The sequence below is a fragment of the Hylaeus anthracinus genome, unplaced genomic scaffold (genome assembly GCF_026225885.1).
Source record: "Hylaeus anthracinus isolate JK02 unplaced genomic scaffold, UHH_iyHylAnth1.0_haploid 11994, whole genome shotgun sequence".
Taxonomy (NCBI): Eukaryota; Metazoa; Arthropoda; class Insecta; order Hymenoptera; family Colletidae; genus Hylaeus; species Hylaeus anthracinus.
In genome coordinates this window covers 2478243-2499433 of record NW_026534341.1, presented here as the reverse complement: position 1 = coordinate 2499433, position 21191 = coordinate 2478243, and the positions used below count along the sequence as shown (strand labels likewise).

The 21191-nt window shown below is 41.4% G+C and overlaps 1 protein-coding gene across 5 annotated transcripts in view; it reads left to right on the top strand.

The window, feature by feature from the left end:
- Nucleotides 1-21191, top strand: part of LOC128888722 (neurexin-1) — a 400486-nt gene that overhangs the window by 25915 nt on the left and 353380 nt on the right. For all 5 annotated transcript variants that reach the window (XM_054145807.1, XM_054145804.1, XM_054145806.1 and 2 more), the window contains exon 2: nucleotides 1962-2009. In XM_054145807.1, the coding sequence (XP_054001782.1) occupies nucleotides 1962-2009 (48 nt within the window). The remainder of the gene's footprint in view (nucleotides 1-1961; nucleotides 2010-21191) is intronic.

Sequence of the window (21191 nt, the reverse complement as noted above, 5' to 3'; positions counted from 1 at the left end):
TTCGAAAATCCTCTTCCAGCAGCTGCGCCAAATTTTGTTTGTCCCTCACGGTTTGAAAATTCAGCGCGTCCGAGACCCAAGCGACCCGAATTTTGGCAGATTTCCACGAGCGAGTCGAACGCTGGATTAAACACGACTGATGAATAGCGTGCGTAGAAATTGCCCGAAGGTCCGTATACTAATCGACGAAAATGAGCGTTAACGAGGCCCGTTCTCGCGACACCGTTGGAATCTTTATTTCGAGTCTATTGAAGTGCTCTAGGCTACGAAGAAATCATTTCTGTCGCAAAGTGGATTAAAATTAAGAGGATTAGCTAGGACGTGTAATAAGATCGGCTACGCGCGATTGGATGTTTGCCGTTGATTTCTATTGTCGCGAAAACGAGAACGTTCGTGCGTCAACGTGCTTTTTATGGGGTCGTTTTACCGAGTGTCACAATATCTGCATGTCTACATACATATTCCAGGAGAAATCAAAATGAGTGTGCCAACGACTACTGTCGTAATCCCGATTCATAAAGCATAGTTGGCTCGTACAAACGCGTGCGATTCTTCGATAAACGTTAACGCATATCCCAGTAACAGCAGCTAACACAGCTGCTATACGAGATCGTAATCTCGAGACTTTTTATGCCCTTTTTTTACTGGAGGAAAATATCTATCGTTTACGGTTGCAATATTTCAACAGGCTTTAATTCGTTCTGAAATTATGAAATTATGTATGTAGGGAGAAGCGAACCATTTCGAATATTTACTTAAATTGTAAGGTTTTATGGGAATTAGATCAGTATTGGACACTATTAATGTTGCAGTGAAAATAACACTAATGTCGACAATCTATTTTTTAGAAACTAGTCACCGAAAGTAATCTGTACACTCGAAGTAATAATTCGTCTTTGAATATTTTTATCTCGAGTGGAGCAATGCTCAAGCCACTCATTCTTCAGAAAAATAGACGCGGCATTCGTGCATCGAAGCATTTTCCTTTAACAATAACAATACCGCACGGTCTCTGTGTAATTAAAAAGCAATCTGTTAAATTATCAACGCATAAATCGCTGCTAAACGACTCGCGACGTAGGTAAATCACGACCGCGGTTTCCGATGCATGAAAACGGTTAATTATTAATTGACGGAGACGTCAGACCTTCCATGGCGTATTTTCACGACGCGACGATTCACCCCCGAAAGGGGTGGAACTTGTCTTATCGCGCGCACAAAGAAATATGACATGGCGGTCACGTATACGACGATAACGCGGAGGAACGAAAACGGTCGGGGTGAAAAAGGATTCGCCAAAATCGCATTGTAAGCTCTTTGAAGATATCCCTCGACTCGAGATGCGGAGCGTGAGAGATCGTCCGAGGATCTTTTTTCATGGGGAGGAATATCGTTGACGGATAAATGCCCCAGCATCCTGTAAAATGTTGTTTCCACATTTACGTAAAGAAACTCTGTGCGTATACTGAAAGACGCATTTTGAATTTCCTTTGTGACTAAAATTATCGTAACGATACAAATTTACCAGAGGAGATCAATTTTTAGATCGGAGATTGTAAATATGAATCTAAAGACTGATGGAGTAGGTTAAAAAAATTCCAAGCTACGATTAATTACAGGTATAATGTGTGGATTATAAAGTAATTTCCAACTTCTGTTTCTAATTGATTCGTGAAATTTTTGTTCGTTGATCTTTGATGTTAATCTTTGTTTCGTTTCGTTATAGTTCAAGTCGTTTTAATCGAAGATATGTTAAAAATAATTCATTAGCAAGTTAATCAATTTTGCTCGAATTTTTTAAATGAAAGGAGTACTGATATAAATTGGTTAGTTTTTAGAGCGGGATACTCTTTAAAACGAGACGAAATCTAAATTTCTAACGGAGAATAGACAAAAAACCTAATATTTTTAATTTTATTCATTCTGAATATATTAACAACTTGTCATTGCTTCTGTTTCAGTGCGGTGGATTTCCATGCGTCGAGAATGTCAAACGCAAAGCGCCTAGGGTAAGTCCTAAAAAATTGCATGACTACTGTCTGCTCCACCGAATCTCTAACTAAACGCGAAAGAGCCTAGAACGTGTGTAATGTTTTCTCTATTTTACGAATACGGTTTCATCAATATTTTGCTTTTATCGTAGCCAACGGTGGACTGTGGCGCCTCAGCTTCTGTTTCTATTAATTTTTGCTCTCTTTCGACGTTACGGCGAAGAGTATGAAGCTTCATAAGAGGAATTTGCGGGTATTCAGGCGTCTTTCTTATGTAATCGAATTACTCGAATCCAATTAATGGAGTCTCGATGACGGGACGACGCGACCGAGCGCGAAGCTTCTCCCTCGACTTCATTCGGTTTCGTGTACACAGACGATCGTAATTAAACGCACATTCGATGCATGTATGCAGAAACCGTGCGTTGTTTGCGAATAGCAATTCGGAGCGTACTACATAGATTGAATGTAACGCGGCCCATACCGTGCTGGGAATGCGTACTCGATCGTCCCGTGTTCGTCTTACTGGCCAATTAATGGACTCTGGCTCGACTGTCCATAGGAACGGTTAATTCTAACATTTTCGTTTGTAGCATGATCGCTTCAGATTGGACTATGGAAACATTCTTATCCAACTTAGAATAATAGACTTAGAATTCCAACATTTTAAACTTTCATAAAATGCTACGGGAAACCAATTAACTGTATAAAGCAATATGTCGTATATTTTGTGACCTCGGTCAAGTATTTGTCGAGTATTTCTGCACCTCGGCATAATAAAGGTGCATGCACGAAATGAGCTCAATATTTCTGTGTCGATTACATTCGTGTCCATAATTCCGAGTCGGACTGTACAATACATCGAGCGACTCTAATTGTAGGATCAATTATCAGTGGAATAACAATATCCACTTCAGAGAAATGGCAATTAAGAGCGTAAGAAGCTTCCCCAGCAGAATACATGTGGTAACGAATATCAAGCGAAATGAAATGAAATACTAAAATAAGACATGCATACGCATCTACGGAGTATTCCCCTTTTTAATTAAAGATTATTCTGGTATGATGAAAAATATCGATGTAAAAGTAACAAGTATGATATGATTTATTACAAGAAAAGAAAGTACATTAACTATAAATATTGCGATTGTTATTTCTACATTGTGAAGAATTTAACTTGAAGGGGACCAAATAAAGAGTGGAAAAGTCGAGGATAAAGGAGACTGCGAATCGGACCTACAATTTAAATATAATTTGCAAAATGCACTAAAGAGATTCAAACGATTACATTTGTTTAAAGAAAAATCTAAATGTTACTTTATTGCCTCGCGAACCATCTAGAATATTAAAATATGCAGAATACTATTATCCTAGCAAATATCAATTAAGACAATCTACCTCTAATAGAATTTTTTCAACTTCTCATAATTTTACAGACTTACAATACGTGTAATTAAACTGTTAACTATATTAAAACTTCTGATGTAATCAGTTTACATCGAATTCTACAAAGAGAGTACTTTTAACAGTGCTAAGACCTCCGATTTTCATGGAATTTATTTACCTCGTTGAAAGGTGTGCGCAACTGGTGTCAATAGCTACGCATTGAAATAATATCGAAGGCAAACACGAAACGCAAACGTCGCGAGAAAATCGGGGGCAGAAAAAGAAACTGAGCGTGCAGTAAACTTCGAAGCGGATAAGACGAAGCGGAGTCGAGAATAGTCAGGAAGGAGGAAATCTGAAAACAATGTGCTGCACGTATCTATGTATGTACATACTGTACCTACATACGACTGCATTGCGTCAGATGCATCGTATGCTAGCTGCATTAGGAGTGGAATAACGATACGTCGTTTCGTCGCCTGGCATGGCGTCGTGATTTGCTTCGGAGCAATAATATTACACGTTCCACCGTCTATTTCCCGCCCTGACACCGAACTGCTTCCAGCTGCTGGAATTATTTGAGCCACTCCTACCTACGACGGAACAAACGCTGTGAAATTTTGAAGTCTTGGAAAAATTGATCTCTTCCTTTCCCAGTAATACATTCATTTATCTTTTCTACGGCTCTGCTAACTCGAAAGGATGATATATCGAAATTGAGAAACTTCGTCGAGTTGGTAAAATAAATAATGAAAATGTTTGTAGGCGAGATATGTATAATAAAATAAAATTATGATAGAATAACGATTTTGTAGGTAATCTAGGTCTATTATGAATGCGTTATATTTAATTATAATTCAATTTTATTATACGGACATCGTTCACTTGTATTTTTATTGCGTTTGATAGAATATAGTTAACAATTTAATTACACGTATTATATTTAATTACATGTATTACATGTATTTGCCAGGATAATAGTATTCAACTGGATATTTTAATATTCCAGAAGGTTTATGAGACAATAAAATAACATTTAGATTTTTCTTTGAAGAAATGTAATCGTTTGAATCTCTTTAGTGCATTTTGTCTCCTTTATTCTCGACTTTGCACTCCTTATTTGGTCGCCTTCAAGTTAAATTCTTCACAATGTAGAAATAACAATTACAATATTCTATCATTTTTCATAATTCTTTTACAAATACCGTTTGCGAATCGGCCCATCGAACCGAGGCGCCTTGAGGCTGCCAGCCCCGCATCGATCGGTTAATCGATCGACAGCGGGCGCTCTCGTACAGCTGATGAGTTTTCGGCCGTTTTCGGAACGCGCACCGGCGGCGCTCGCGGCGCATGCGCAGAGCCACCATTCCGGTTTAACAAGTCAACGTATACTCACGCACACTTTAGTTTTGTTTTCTCATTCTTTCGTCAGTGCAATGTTTAACGAGAGTTTAATTAGAAGATATTAACGGAAAACATTGACCAATCAGAGCGCGAGTATCACGGTGAGCGGCCGCGGTAGCGTAGGCTACGCGCTAGGCGGCCGACCAATCGGAGCGCGAGTATGCCGGTGGAGCGGCCGTGGTAGCGTACGAGAGCGGCCACCTAGCGCGTAGCCTACGCTACCGCGGCCGCTCACCGTGATACTCGCGCTCTGATTGGTCGGCCGCTTAGCGCTCGCGCTCTGATTGGTCAGTGTTTTCCGCTAATATCTCCTCAACGAAGCCTCGGACAACATTTTCGCTAAGGAAAAAGTTGTTTCAAATCACCTCCCGAACCACTCCTTTCAACGACTTCCAACATTTTTGGAACACCCTGCATAGGATGAAACTAAACTGTAAGGCGTGCCAAAACTCCAGAGTCCTGATCTCGAGCCTCGAGCTTCTTTTTCTTCAAACAGTTAGCAATCCAAGTAAGTTGGCCATCGATATCCATTAAAAACAGTGAGAAACCGACGAGCGTTAGGTGTCATAAATCCCCAGCGTAACGTTCGGTGCAAAATGCCCTCACAATCAGCAGGAAGACGCAACGTTAGCAAGATCGATCGTTCGGAAAGGAGCTCGGCCAGGTACTCTTTTCGTAGGATTCGTACACACCGTGCTTGCATGGAAAGTGGGCCGTGGGTGGGTGGGAAACGAGGGAATCGTTAGCAGAAATGAAAACAAATTGCCTGGGCGGGCGGCTTCCGAGAGGGTCGAGGCTGCGGGGTGCCGGGCAGTGTGATTTGACAAATGGCGTATGATAAAAGTGCGCAACGTTCATTAGGGGGAATGGTCCGCGGCGGTAATGCAACCCCGATCGTAAAACTGATGCATTGTAAACAAGTTCAGGCGTATCGAGCGATACCACTCCACCACGCAGGGAACCGGGTTACCGTTTCGCACGTCGATCGTTCCGTTTTACAACGTTATGTCCTCGGGGTTAAGTATGCTTTTAACCCTCTCAGTGCCAAGATTCTAAATTCTTCGTCGCGACTACTCCCTTGCTCGAGACTTCGCGCTCAGCTGAATACCTTTTTACGTTTCTTTTTTTACATTTCTGTGAAAGCTTGCCATGCATTAAATTATTGAAACATTTTATTGCTACGTGACATCGGTTTGTATTCTTCTATTCGGGCGCGCGTTATTTTCTGTCTTGAGACCGTCTTACTGTTGGTCATTTTTAATTTGAAATTTGATTGAAACATTAAAACATGGAGGAGGGTTCGTTACGTTTCTATTTAAGATAATAATAGTTACAGATGTAGTAACCCAAATATAGAGGTGTATCGTAGGTGTATCGTATCAGTAAATTCTGTTCAGAACCGGTTAACTACGAAGATTCAGCCACTCGATATTTGATACTGCTTTAACGTACTCGACGAAATAATCTCCTCGAGAACAGTTAGCGAAACTGAGAAAAGAAGCTTGACAATTCGAGGCTTCTTCGACTCTTACCCTAGAATCTCGAGAGGGATCCGATACGCGTATCGAGATCTTAAGTCGTTGGACGAAATCGAAACATCTTCAGCGTATACTGTTTCTCGTTTCCTTTACTTTCAGAAATCTGGAGTTATACTGATCCGGTTAGGGGGAGGCAGAGATTTAACATTGTAGAAATTTATTTCCTATATTTATCCGATCAAACAGTTACTCAAATAAACTTTTATTCGTTCCACTTAAAATTTTTAATTACATTCGGGTGGAAGTTTCATTTTACCTGATATTAGAATTTTCATTAAACAAACGACAGACAAGAAGCTGTCTACGTTTCATTCGATATTCCAATCTTTTATTTAAATAAACATTTTGACGATTTTTGGAGAAAAATATGCGTGGTGAATATCAAAGATTTTTCTAAATTCTTATTTTTACTCTTACTCGATTTAATAGCGTTATTGGAAAATTAAATATTTACAGAACATTGACATTTTTGTTCTCGGACGTACTCAAACTACTACATGTCTAACTACTAATGTCTACTACTCTGCAGTAGATTAACAGATTATACTGGCTTTAGAATGCTTCCCTTCTATCGATAACAATGCAGCTTATATTTCCGCGTGCGTTAATTCTCTCAAGAACAGGCTTTGTATTAAATCATAGCTGTTCAAGTTTATTATGATTTATCAGCCTGTATTTACTTCCCTGTGTATTTCCTATCGCCATATTATTGCTAATGTCAGTGTAAAACGATGATAATTTTATAATTTTATATCTGCAATGAAATGAATAATTTCTTTGTAGTTGTAACAATATGATGTCGAAGTGGTATTGTCCATTCGAGAATGGTTATCGTAACCAACAGAAATGCAACATTATTTTTTGTCAGTTCGAAGGAATACAGGCCAACGCTGGATTAAGGTCCAACGAGACTTATGTACATAATCGCCTTAAAACGTGATGTAAGAGTAGCAATTAACAGCAGCAGAAATACTGTAAAGCAAGATTGTGCTCAGTTATGGGCAACAATTTGTTCTTCTTTGAATGAACAATATTAAACTGCATAAATTTCCCTTTAACCGGGCAAAGTAACTGCGAAACTCTTTCTCGGATACAGTTAGTCGTGTATTTATAGTTGAGCTGTAGATACTACCACTTAACGTAAGAAATAAGATCACGAATGCTTTGAAAATTCACCACGTTAGGATCTGTATCAAAGGATCCAGTTTTACATTCACGTGTAGGTTTTAATCTCTTTATAACGAAACCATTCTTTCGCCGACGATGAATAACGAAGCAAGAATTCGATCCGAATATCGCTGCAAAATTCATCGCTCTATGAATAGCGCTCAATCAATTTCGGTCAAAAAAGTAATCAACAGAATTCTGACGCATGCATCTCAATCGGATCTCGAAACAATTTCTCGATTACTAGCAATTCAATTACCATCACTGATCTCACAATATATTCTAATGCCTTCTTTCTAGATTATAATACTATAATCTAAATAATAGTTCCCTTCGCTAGTATTTTGTATATATTACATAATCCCTCAATTACTAGGTATCATATATGTTGCAAAACATTTTTATAACGCTACAAACTGAACAATACTTTCATTTATTATATTGTTTGTCGAGCAACGTGTCTTAGCAAACATATTCGTATATTTTGAAGAAACTATAGCCACTACCAAAACTTTCCAAATAATTTCATTTTCGTATGGTCCTGTTATCAATTTTACGCTATCAACGAAATAGTAAGAAACCGTGAAGGATGGAAAGATAAATGTACGATTTCACGTTGACGGTGCGCGGTATAAAAAAAAATGTTCTTCTATATTTCATGGGACACCGCGTTGCACCGGCGCTACTTCCGGTACTGTTTCCGACATAATGTAGCGCCACCGAATCCGCGGGCGTAACTTCCGACTTTTGTTTCTCCGCTTTTACGCTTCGTTTTTTTTTTTCCCCTGTTTACTTTTTAGTTTTTTGAATGAAAGTGTCGTGGCTCGGAACGACGAAAAAATGGCGCAAACAGAAGAAAAATGTGGGAGCAAAAGGAATCTCCAGACTGCTACAGAACGTCCATTGTCCGGTAGGGTTTCATTCAGTGGAAATTCAGAGTGGTAAGCCGCCTTTTTTAACGCGCTCGAAGGCGGCTCCTTCCGACCAATTAATTTGCACCTAACGCCGCTTTAAGTCCAAAAGAAAACGCCGAGCCCTTTGTGTCGGCCAACAGCCCCAATGTACGAATTTGTAACCGTAAATTCAATCTTATAACCCCTCTTTGGGGTCAATAACCCCGCTAGCGATCCCTTTATCGACCGGCCGCTTTTATTTCTTCATAAAAACCGACAGAGAACTAACTGTGTCGAGCGAGACGGCTTAAAATGAAGGTTAAAAAAATATCGGAGGTACGATTTTAACGATTAGAAGGATCAGTTAAATATCATCGTGTGTCGGATAAAAATTCCACGACCCGAATGTTCAAAAATTTGTTTCGTTTCCTACTTGTGAGCCCGTTGGTTTCCATTACGTTTGATTTCATCCGTGATTGCGTGAACACTGAGCATTTATTTACCAAACATTTTTTACTATCTTTCAAGAACATCTAAATACTCGTATAATTTATAAAAGAAAAACACTCGCCAAGTTCCTTTGTCACTCCGTCTCTTTTTCCAATTTCTCCCTCGTAAACATCGCATTTCCACGTGCAGAATTTTGTCCGCGATATTACAACGACGTAGTCTACCAACAACTGACGCAGTAACGATCGCAACTATAGCCGACTCTGGCTTAGTACCTACCGATTAATATTTAGGGTTTAAAACGAACAATAGCGCGCGTACCCGGGCACAATCGCCTCCCGGTGCCGTCGAATAACGCGAATAATGGCTGCGGGATGTTTACACGCGGATAATTACGTCCATGGCGATACGTAATAAGAGAAACGGAGTCGTTCGCCACGACTGGTGCGTAAATTCCCAAGAATGTGGTCTGAGAAGCACGAGAAGCGGTAAAATTATGCCGCGAACGTAGGGAGGGCGGGATGTCTGCCCTCCGTTTTCCATAAGAGCTAAGACAACCGTAGACAGGCTTACGAGGCACATTATGCGGAGATTTGGTGATTTGCATAAAGCTGATTTGTGCCGTTGGTTCGCATCGCGGAGGGATAGAGAGACAGTTGGCTTATTACGGGATGAATGAGGAAAGAGAAACCGTGAAACAGGAGTGGTTCGAACGCGAGGGTGTGCGGGGGAGTGGAAGGGGAGGTACTCGGTTCCACAATCGCTGAAATTTCGCGCGATGGATCCTTATCGAGGCGAATGCATAATTTCGAGGTGTAATGTAGTCTTATCGGGAGGGTTGCTGGGACGGGACGGGGAAAGTACTCGTTGTTAGTGACGTCTGATTGCTCGCCGATTGTCTGCCGTGGAATTTAACTCCGTCAGGAATTGATTGATACGTAAATTCCTCTCTGCCTTTCATACGCGCGGCACGGCCGACGAGCGGCTACGAGAGATAATGAACTAAACAGTGGCGCGAAGCTGTGGGAGACGTTTGCGCGTTAACATGCGACCGAACGAGCCAAACTCGAACCTGGTTGCGTGGAAATTGCGGATCTTAAGCGAGGTACAGCAATGTTTTTATTCGCGCGGATTTCTGTCGAGTATTTTTAGATTTCTCGTTGAGACATTTTATGACTGTTCGCTTCACGATCCAGTGTAGAGTTTTCTGAGTCTGACTCGTCGAAAGTGATTCACAGCGGTTCGTTGAATTTTTGAAGTACGCGAAATCGGAATAATGTATTTATTATGTATGTAACGCTAAAAGCTATTTGTGTTACATACATAATAGTACATAATAGTACGCGACGTAATACATAAGTACGCGAAATCGGTAAGCTGGAATAATGTATTTATTATGTATGTAACACTAAAAGCTATTCGTGTTCTCCAGATATAATGATTATCGAGATGAGATTTATCTCGTCTGATGCGCATCGCTAAACACGACCAGGAGTAACATTAAACATTAAACCCTTAAACGTCGAAATTAGAACGTTCCCAACTCTGAGCAACCGCGACGTTCGAACCGATTTTTGGGTGGGTCTGCGAATTCGACGAAGAGAATTGATTACACTTGAGCGAACTTGAAGCATCATCGCTATTCCGATGCACCGCAATGGTACTCTAGATGAAATGTTCTTCGAATCAAATTTCCTTTCAATGAACGCGCGGCGGGCGCTTATCGATCTTGTCGAACTATCTGGAAGAGCCCGAGTGGTTGAACAATTGGTTGACAATTCTATTGTCGCAAGTCCGCTTCCTTAGTCCTTACATCTCCGTTTCAATGTCCTTAACCTGCCGAGTGGAATGGCCACTCGACTCCTCTCTCTTGTGCCCTCTCTTCTCGTCCTCGTCATTCTGGCTCTGTACTTTTGGAGACTCCTTCTGGCGTCCCCGTTACGGGAGACTTCATTCTCAGATCGGACGGAAGTTCGTCGCGTTAGATTATACTTGCCGACTTCTCGCGAGACACTCGAGAGCGGAATCCTTTCGGGGCGACATTAATCGAAGGCTCGACGTGAAAAGTGGTTGTTAACTAACAAGCGTGAGAATAGGAGGATAGATTTTTCCGTTGCTGCACTTCCCGACAAGTTTTACTGAGACCAAAACTTTTCGAGAGCTAAATGCTCCGGGAATCTTTTACGTCGTTATACGTTTAAAGTGGTATACGCAATTGTCACGGCTGAAATTTCAGAGTTTCGTTTTAAGAATTAAATACAAGCTCCGATCTTAAACGAAGCGTCACTTTACAGTGCAAGTATTAACCTTATTTAAAAATGACCAAGACGTTGGCATCTTCTCGGAAGATTTGTTGGAATAATTCGTTGTGAAAAAGCATTCCTGGAGATCACGATGCTCGATGTCGAAAGTGGATTTCTGGTAGCGGATTTAAGGACTCGGAACCGCAGCTTTCCGTGGCACGAGTTCCTCGCAAAGATGGCGGAACGGAGTTGATAGCGAAACGAAAGAAACATGAGAATAAGTAACCAGGAGAAGCCCAATACTCCTTGCGAGTGGTTTAAAAGGTAACCCAGCGATGATAGAAAAGAACAGGTAGGAAATTGAAGGAAAAGGTACGAGGAGGAGAGCGCGGGAGAACGAATCCTCTCGGCTTGCACGGTTTGCTTTATATCGTCCGACTCGTCTTCTGTTTCCACCAGCCTCGCGTTTCATCGTGAACGTCTTCGAGTCGGGTTCGCGCATACCTGCGAAAGAGTTCTTCACAGCGCGACCGTCATCGGTGGTTCATAATCAGACTGAATTGAATTCCGAAAAAGGATTCGCCTGCTTGTCCCTCTTTCCAAAGGTCTGTCTATTCGTCGTTGTCGAAGGATGTGAGCCACTGACCCGCGCATAAACGAACGTTATGAATCCACCGGGGAAATATTCATCCGTGAGTTCCAGCTCTGGGCCCTCGGCGTCGGAATCGAAGCGTTCGTCGTGCCTGCATATAGAGGAAATCGAGGATGAGTCGAACTGCCGGGGTCGGAGGGAGGACCGAAGAGTAAGAAGAAGTAAAGTGGAAACGGCAGAGGTCTGAAACCTTTGCCGCCCGAGGAGGGTACGGGGGTGGCACGGAGGCATTTCTATCTTGGCGCGAGATCGAGAGGAAATCTTGAGATCGTCGAAGACGGAGAAGATTGCCACCGTCTCGACAGGAAAGGACGACGACGGAGGCTGCCGGGGGGTGGACGGGGGTTAGGAGGAGTTCGCCCGGCCTCCTACATCCTCGATGAAACTCGCGCGATTTACTCCACCGCCGGCGTTGCCACGTATCTGTGAAATAATGGATAACGCTTTGAATCCTTTTCATATTCCCTTTGCCCGCCTTACGCTTCGCGGAGTATACGGTTCAGGGAATAATCCGCGATACCTAATATACGGAATTCCATGGTAAATACCCTTGCGTGCGTTCGGCGGACCTTTCATATCTCGATGTCGAGGGTGGCGGACAGCCACGAGGGGCACAGCCGCGTAGGGGATGATTCCGCGTGTGATAGTAAATAGAAACGGCGGGATAATGTTTTGCTGTAGGAGGAGATAGATTTCGAAGATTGGTTCGAGCACTTGCTAGTCGACTCCAAGAATATTTCGTTAGATTTCCAAGTTATAAATGACCGCGAACAATTTTGCCAATTTGGTAGACAAACTCCTTTTCCTTTTAACCTCTTCAGAGACGATTTTCTTTTGTTATCAAATTTTTGTTCTGTTTGTTATCGACAGTAATTATAGTTATAACAAACGAAACGTCCGCATGTGTGGCCAAGAACGTAAGAGGTCAACTACTTCGGAAGTACAATGCGTTGATACATCGGTACGTAATTATAAAATTCGTAGTAGTCTCTGCCATTTTCACTGTTTATGAAAAAGTTTTCAACTGCTGACTTGTTGAAAGTATTATTAATAAACGTGAACATTATACAGAATATATCCTGACACGTGATACTCTGAGCTCAGTACGAATGAACAATTCTACGATCAATTGAATTTAAGAAAATAGTAAATTCAACCGTATCCCTTGCCTGACATGGTCTCTCAGTTATATTTATGTACCCTAATGTAGTCGCTAATGGCCACTTTGGGTCCCAATAGAACCAACAGACAACCTGTTTAAAATATGCTCGATCTTGTCGATACTTCAGATGCTTTATCGGAGTCGTTAGCAACCTTCTCGTAGATTTTGCTGAAATATTAAAACGCTTGTAATGGACGTTGAATAAGGAAATGGTTTTTAAGTGGCTCGAAATATAGAATTCTGGCGGGCTTGAAGCTGAAGGACGAACAGGTTAGACGATAACTAGTGGACGATCTATCCATCTGTTAGAAAATTCGTTCAAGAACTGTCTGGTTACTCCTGAAATTGGGCGAGTGCGAGCATAAATCATATGTGACGTGCATCTAATGGAATTTCTGCGCATAGTTCGTTCGATTCATTACTCAAGAAATTTGGTTCTATTAAGAAGAACAAGGGATTATCGAACACGTTATATAACTACTTTCGTGGAATCCGTTACATTAGTTCGGTTTATAATGATTGACACGTCAAATACAACAGAAACACAGAGTAAAGAGATACAGTAGGAAAAAGAGAAACTCAGATGTGAGAAAATACTCTTTCCCCTCTTGCGAGAACAAATTCTTTCCTATTCATCTATAAATTATACGGCTCGCCATTCATCTGTTATTTCTGGAAGAATGTCGTAAAAGATAACAAAGAAGAAGAGGGAGCATTTAAAATGTACATTAATTATTACCAGGTACGTTAAGTGCTGTACTGATAGTACTGTAGCGATACAAGGTTCTTATAGAAGAAAGATATGTCTTGAAAGTAAATTTAAATCCTTATTGATTTCAAATGAAAACTACGACCTCCAGAACGTACGCAAAACAGCTACGTTTGACACCGACAGCTGATATATTCCACATTTTCCGAGGAAATGCTTCCAAAAAATTACAATATTTACTTGAATATATCTATAAAATGTACCGAAAGTTTCATTAAGTTATATACATTCCTTTCTTGCTAAAAAAAATCACGCAAATCGCTAAAAACGAAAACGCACTCCTAAACTTATTTCAACCCTTCCGTTATATTCAGCCTGTACCATCTACCGAAAAATCGACATGGACTTTCCAGACAAACCCAGTACATTCTCTTCTACAACTCTCGCAATTTTTCTTATCCCAACCCACCCTATCAATATTTTTCCACCATCTTCCTACTCATTATCCACGAACGTTTATCTTCCTTACTTTTACTTCAACGGTTTATTTTTCCGTCTCGCCCAATCGATGCCCGATAACTTTACCCCGTTCAATTGCTCTTCCATCTCAATCGCCCATTTCTATTTATCCCCTTTTTACTTCGTCTCGTGCTTCGAGTAATTATCGACGGAAGTTACCGTTCACCTCGCACACGTACTTCCCGGGCGGAACATGATACATTCTTCTTCCTTCCCCTGCGAAACTTGTTCCCGTGGCTTCTACCGGGGAAAATGTGGTTCGCCCTCGCAGCTGTTACCGCGAAACGGCGGTTTCGACACTTCGATATTTTCTAAGAATCTTAACAACAAGGTCTTAGCTCTGTACCTGGCGCCGGGAATGGTTCGGTTCGCAGTGGAACTTTGTGCGGTGCCACGTACCGTGGAAACTTTGAAGTGGCAAGAAAATACGCCTTTACGTGGAGGAGACACGTGTACATGTTCCTATCCGGAGCTGCACTTTTATCAGAGAATCTTTCTCTCGGAGACTCTCAGTCAACCGTAATTTTTTATCGATTACAAGAAGGGGTGAGTCGGAGGAAGATATTTCTAAAGTAGACTTACGACGAATTGCGACTTCGTACGACTATCGCTGATGAGACATTCGGATAATTAAATGGGTAGCTGGAACAACATTGTACGCTGCGATAAGCGAATATTTTTTTGAAAAGTTAATGACTTCAGAAACAAAGAAATGTGTATTCTATTTACCTCTACCTGTTGATTCTTCGTTAAATAAATAATTGTTACGCTCGTACGCAGTAGTGTTTTGTATAATAATAATAAGGTATAAGATGTGCACGGTATAACTTTAAAACTTCATACGAATTCTATATCATTTCTCGTAACGAAACTGACAAGTATACCATAGTTTTTGTGATTTTATTCGATCCTTTTCAAGTGCTACAATAATCCGTAAAAATAAAGAACGAATAGATAGCAAGGTGGATAGGCAAGAAAGCAAGGAAAATGAAAATTTTTACTCGTTCTTTTATGATTAATAAATTTCGAAAGAATTATATCCTCCAGTTCAGCAATATGCTGGAGCAACGCTTACGGAGAGAAATTCTAAAGAACACGATTGTAATGTCTAACTTTCTGTGTTCGGTGTTAATCGAGAGCAATGTATCGTCACAGTGTTCGAAGAGGCTGGATACAATTTTCTTATCTACCCTAAAGCTAAGTGCTCTTAGCCGGCGTCGTAAAAAGTCCTATTTCTCGCAACCGCTTATCCCTTTTTTTACGCGTCGATTACAAAGACGACATTAATTATACCGCGTTAAAGAGTTCCCTTTGAAGCGGCCCATCGCACCGTGTCGTTAACCACGCCATGTTAGAGGAATATCGATGCATTTATAGATCGTTACACGTCGGATCCTGCTACCGCTTCACCAGGGTGATTGACCCGACTACCTTCCGTACGGTCTTTCGAGCAACTGTAGCAGAAACGACGTATTAAAAACGGTCACACCTCGCACTATGTTGTTGAATAACGTTCCCCTTTGATCTTAAAATTCACGCGGACTCGTACAGTGCTCGCTATAAATAGAAAAGCTAGATAATGTTTTTAAAAATGGAAAAAAATAGAAAGTTAAATTTGACTTATCTCTTTTTCGTAAAAACATCTCTTTGTAATTATTTTGCAGGAAGGTGCATTAATACAAATCTTCGTGAATTTGGTTTGCTATCATTTTTAATCGTGCTGCGTATATACCGAATTTTTATTTCTGCCTAAACAAGTAGACAGGAATGGTGGAATGGTGCATGTGCATTCAATAGCTGCGTTACTTTCTTTGTATAGAAATGAACTGTTTTTATACCAGGGTAAACTGGTAAACACACGATTAGTTCGCGAGATATTTTAAATTGTCGTCCAATTCTCTATTTAACAATTGTATCACTTTTAAATCATTGATCCGATAAATTTATGGATGAACGTACCCGCTAATGCTACGTGTTTCGACATTTCGTTTAGGTCCTTTTCGGTACATGAAACAATCGCATACCTGGTACAGGATAATTTCGTTATTCATGTGTACAAAATTATTGTCACCGTGGGTGGCCATTATCATATTTAAAATAGAGTTTAGCTGTAACTCGGTTTAGCGTCAGTTTAGCTTTAATTCGATTGGAAAAGCGCGCGCCACATACCACGCTGCAGTTGCAGTAATTCTATCTTGCCTAGTACGTTGTAACAACGTATAAATAATATCCATTAAATATACCAACACTGCGCTCTGAATAATGCATCACGTATACGCGATATCGAAATATGGCTCATAGTTCGTTTGTTTACAGTAACATCAAATAGAAAATCGTCTCTGTCGTGCATGTTTGCCTATCGATGCGTCGTACAGTTTATCTCACGGTGAATGCTGTGATACATGAAACATGAATAAAAAAAAAAAAAAAAAAATAAATAAGGAATACAAGTTTTCTGTGCGAGGCTTCGTTTTTAAGATAATCGATTTTGAAAATACGCGACACGTGTTCGCTTGATCGATGAATCTCGACGTCAGGAATTTCTCTACACTTTTCTGTCTCGATTATATGCACGAAATACAGATTTAATTAAGGGAAGCATTGCATATAAACAGAATAGACACCCGTACCTAAATTCATTAAATCGAATTTCGCTAAACTGCGCGCATGCCCCGAGCAAGTTTGGAAATCAATTACCTTGAAATTAAAGCTTCGTTCCACGAACTTCGTTTCACGTTTTCCATTTACATTTAAATACCGAATCGTCTCCGATCGATCCGTATTGGATGATACAGAGTGTGTGTGTGTGTGTGTGTGTGTGTGTGTGTGTGTGTGTTTGTGTGTGTGTGTTTGTGTGTGTGACGTGATAGTAAATATGCCGAAGAGAGAAAAGTTTTTAATCACCCTAGGATATTAAAACAGTTTCTCATTAAAAACTACAAGCTGAAGGATTTGAACTTTCTACGTTTAATTCCACGCACATAAACGGAAAAATTAATGAGATTTTGATTAGTTTAACTGTCATCAAAAGATGAGAGGAGGGAGTTTATTTTGAATTCGAAATGAATTTTTTACTGCATTCTTTTTCCTACCGTTTCGTTTTTCCTGCTTTCCTTGGTGTTTTCATTCTCGCTTCCTGTTCTCGGAATAATTCTGGGACAGTTCGTATAAACGAATCTCGATCGATCTCAAAATATCCCAGTGTCAAACTTTTCTCCCCTCTGTCGCCCTTCTTCGCGAAACGGCCACCACAATACGATTATTGTTCACTTAAGACATCTCGCAATTGTTTTTCTTACTGATCACTTTATCGCAGTACACGTTCACGTTGACTGACGCAAGTATTCGATCTATTTAAAAGTCACCGATAACGTACTTATGCCTTGTCACATTTTTTTTTAACTCACCCTGTATATCCCGATACCTTTCTACCTCGAATCGAACCTCTTAAGCCCTCGTTTCCAACGGATCAAGTCCATCTGGTTATCGGTAATAGGGTTATATTTTAACTCCGATCTCCCACCTGAGCTTCTCGATGTTCGTTTTCTTCAATTTCTGACGCCGCATCTTCGTTGGACCGATGAATTTATTATTCGCGCTTTCTTCCAAAAGTGCACTACCTTGAATCTTCGTGAATATTAGAAATTACTTCGCCGAATCCTGGTTCGATGGACTTTTGTTCTGGATTCAAAAAAAAGAATATAAATAGATTCACATGGTAAATGGACATAATATTTCTAAAAAAGTTTCCTCCACTTTACTTAATTTTAGTCCGTTATTTATACTATTGCCAGCTCTGTTCCAAACAAGCCCGGGATGTTTTTTCCGCAGATTTTCTCCGCGATAAAAATAAAGGACGATGCTCGAAATCTGGAATTGAAGTCTAAACAAATTCCACTCTTGCGAAACGGAAACGACCGCACTTACTTTATTTTTTGATTTTCGCCGCACAAACAATGGACAGCGAGTCGGTCGAATGCTCAAGTTGATACTTCCGTGGCAATTGGTGAAAAATTCCGCTCGCTCGGCGTTGTTCGACGACCGCGAGATTGGCTTGCGTCCGATAGAAAAAGCTGGACTCGACCGCGGCGCAAGGATGAGAACAACAGACGCCTGAAGGGGTAGGGAAAAGGAGAGACAGACAGGGTGCTCGCATTAATTTATACCAGGGAAACTTCGACACGAACAAACGAGGCCTGCGATCGCGTAACCGTGCGAAACGCGCCCCGGTGTCGATGAAATTAATTTTAAAACTTGTTTATTTATTGGCGCTGCACCGTGGAAGCGACCTGGAAGTTTTTGGCGAACGTCGGCGAATCGCCGACACGAGGTTCGACGTGCTGGCCAAGAGCATAGATTGGGAATAGGATTTGGAGCACGAAAATAATTGGTTCCCGGCTTCTGTCGGTGGACGGTACATGTAGTTGTATCGTTTAACCTAGACCTATCGCTTATCCGTATCGTTTACGCGTTACATTCTCTTCTCGCGGCGACGAGCAATGACTAATTCCTGAAAATTGCAAGGTTTTTCGAGAAACGAGCCACTGTCCCGCGAATAAGTCAATATTCGTTGCGAAAGTGGTGTAAGATCGTGTGTCCATTCGAGAAAAGCGTGGTACGACGTTACTTTTTCTTTTTTGGAAACATTAGAAGAGAAACTCAAACCAAACAGCGAGGTCTTCCCCCTTTGATGCTTTGTTTCCAAAGTTTCCGTTGTCGTTAAACCTTGGGAAAAAAGAAGTATCGGTGTGTACGCTCTTCTCGCACAGACTATTAACTCTCGCACTCGATGTCCTCGAGGAAAAGTTCGAGTGCAAAGGGTAAAGAACGGTTGGAAGTAAACAGTTTCTCCTGTTTTGTATCGTGTGGAAATCTGGTCGGGACCATTACTTTGTGCCGACGTTCTGGTCCAAGTTGCATATACAACTTTCAGCCATGTTTAGCGTATATTTGTCATATACTCTCGTATCACGAATGCGTACGGAACGTACAGAAACGCACGTGTACATAGAAATACGTATTAGCTCAATATAATCGCTGAACAATGACGTTTTCGCGAATCAAGCGCAAACTTCGCCTTTCAATCCCGACATCGGCGTGTGATCCCTTGATATACCTAAAGGGATTCCCCGGTTTCTCTTCGTCGCCGTCAGGAAACGGAATTGCAGCCGTCGAACGTGCAAGCAATTCCGTCCGCGTTCGGTTGTAGCCTTCGTCACTTTAAAGTTGCAAATCCTTCGCGGACTTTCGCAGCCGACGTCGCCGAGAAATAGCGAGCCGTGGGTCGAAGTTCGACTCTTCGTGCAAGCTGGACGGGGGAACGCGATAAAAATGTCCTGGCCCGGCGGTCTCGTTGGCGGATTGTCCGACAGGATATTGGAAATTGAAATTGCCGGCACGGAAATTGCGAGAGTTCGACGTAATACCTATATAAAAGGCGAATCGACGATTCGAGAATTAATGTAAAGTAAATAATCGAAGTTTAATATCGCCGCGATGAGAATTTTCAATTTTTCATCGACCTTGTTCGCTTTTCACGCGTCCCGCGAAACCCGATGGAAGAATAAGGAAGCGAAAATACATTCCCGATATCCGATGCAAATTAACGTTGAACGGCGGAGGGGAGGAGGAAGGGGCAGAGGAGGATGTTCGCGACTTTATGCGACGATTTGAGACAAATAACTGCGCGCCATCGCGGCCCGGAAATTATTCATCGTCGGCGGAATTGAGCTTTTCAAAATGCATGCAACCGACTTTGACTACGATGAAATTTCCGCGAAACGGTTGACCCGAACTTTTCGTTTCGCGGATCGTTCGCGATCGGAGATAAATTCGAAATACGGTTGAAATCGATCGCAAAGAGAACGCGGTGGAAACTAATATAACAATCATGAATTTTCTATGAGTAAAAAGAAACGAGATATCGAAAGAGGTATGATTAATAACGAGATATTGTATTCGAACTACGTTGGAGATCAATCGCAAAGCGAACGCAGTGGGTACTATCGTAAACGAGAAATCATGCATTCTCTATGAGTTGAAGATGAATCGGGATGAAACTGTAATTGTCCTATTGAAAATAAGGGTATCAAGAGAGTATCAGAAACCGTCGAATCAATAAAGTGTATCCTTTACAATCGCTAACAAAGTTTCCAAGACTTCCTCGAAAAGGAACATCCCAGTTCGAGGCGTTAACGGACTCGTTTATCCCGGAGTTATGCCACTTGCACAACAAACGAGTCACGCGTGTCCCTATTGGCCGAATCCCGGTCGCGTGAATCGCGACTAGTTTCTGCGAGAACAATCGCGTATTTAAACGTGCCTCAGCCTCGTTGTAAACGAAACGAGAACGAATTGTTTCATCAACGTCGGCGTGCTCGCGAATGGTCACGCACTTGCGGTCGGTATATACAAACGTGTAACGTCGAGATTTTCCAATGGTTCAAGTGCGCTCTGATGCGAATACATATAATGTAGTACTGCCGGCCGGTCACTATTCCCCGTCGGGGTTGTCGACAGTTAGGGCAACACGTAGCTGCATAATCGTATGCAGATGCACGACTGGCCGTACACTCATCCGCCAAACTCCATTCGTACTCCACATGCAAATCGTACACTTGCAGCGGACCCGCCGGCAGTAGTTAGTACTGTATGATCGAACGACTGGCCCGTTTCTCTATTGACGTGCCAGTTATGGCTCGTGCATTCAACGTGTGCCACGTTTCGGATCTCAGGGGTAGTTCCGTTGGAATACCGAAACGTAGGAACGGCTCGGCGGTTAAGGGGAGAAATTGGTTTAGTATTACGTTTCTTTAGTTACTTGCATGAATTTTTTTTTTTTTTGGAAGAAAGGAATTTAGAATTCCTAGCGAAGAGTTAGATTTAACGAAACTTTGAGGACGTTTTATACATATATTCGAGTAAATATCGTAATTTCTTGGAAGTATTTCCTCGGTAAATGTGGAAGGTATCAGCTGCCACTCTTCTCGCAGTTTTCATCTGAGATCAATAGGGATTTGAATTTAATTTAGAGTCTTTCTTCTATAAGAACCTGCATTCGGAGTAATATCGTTGTTT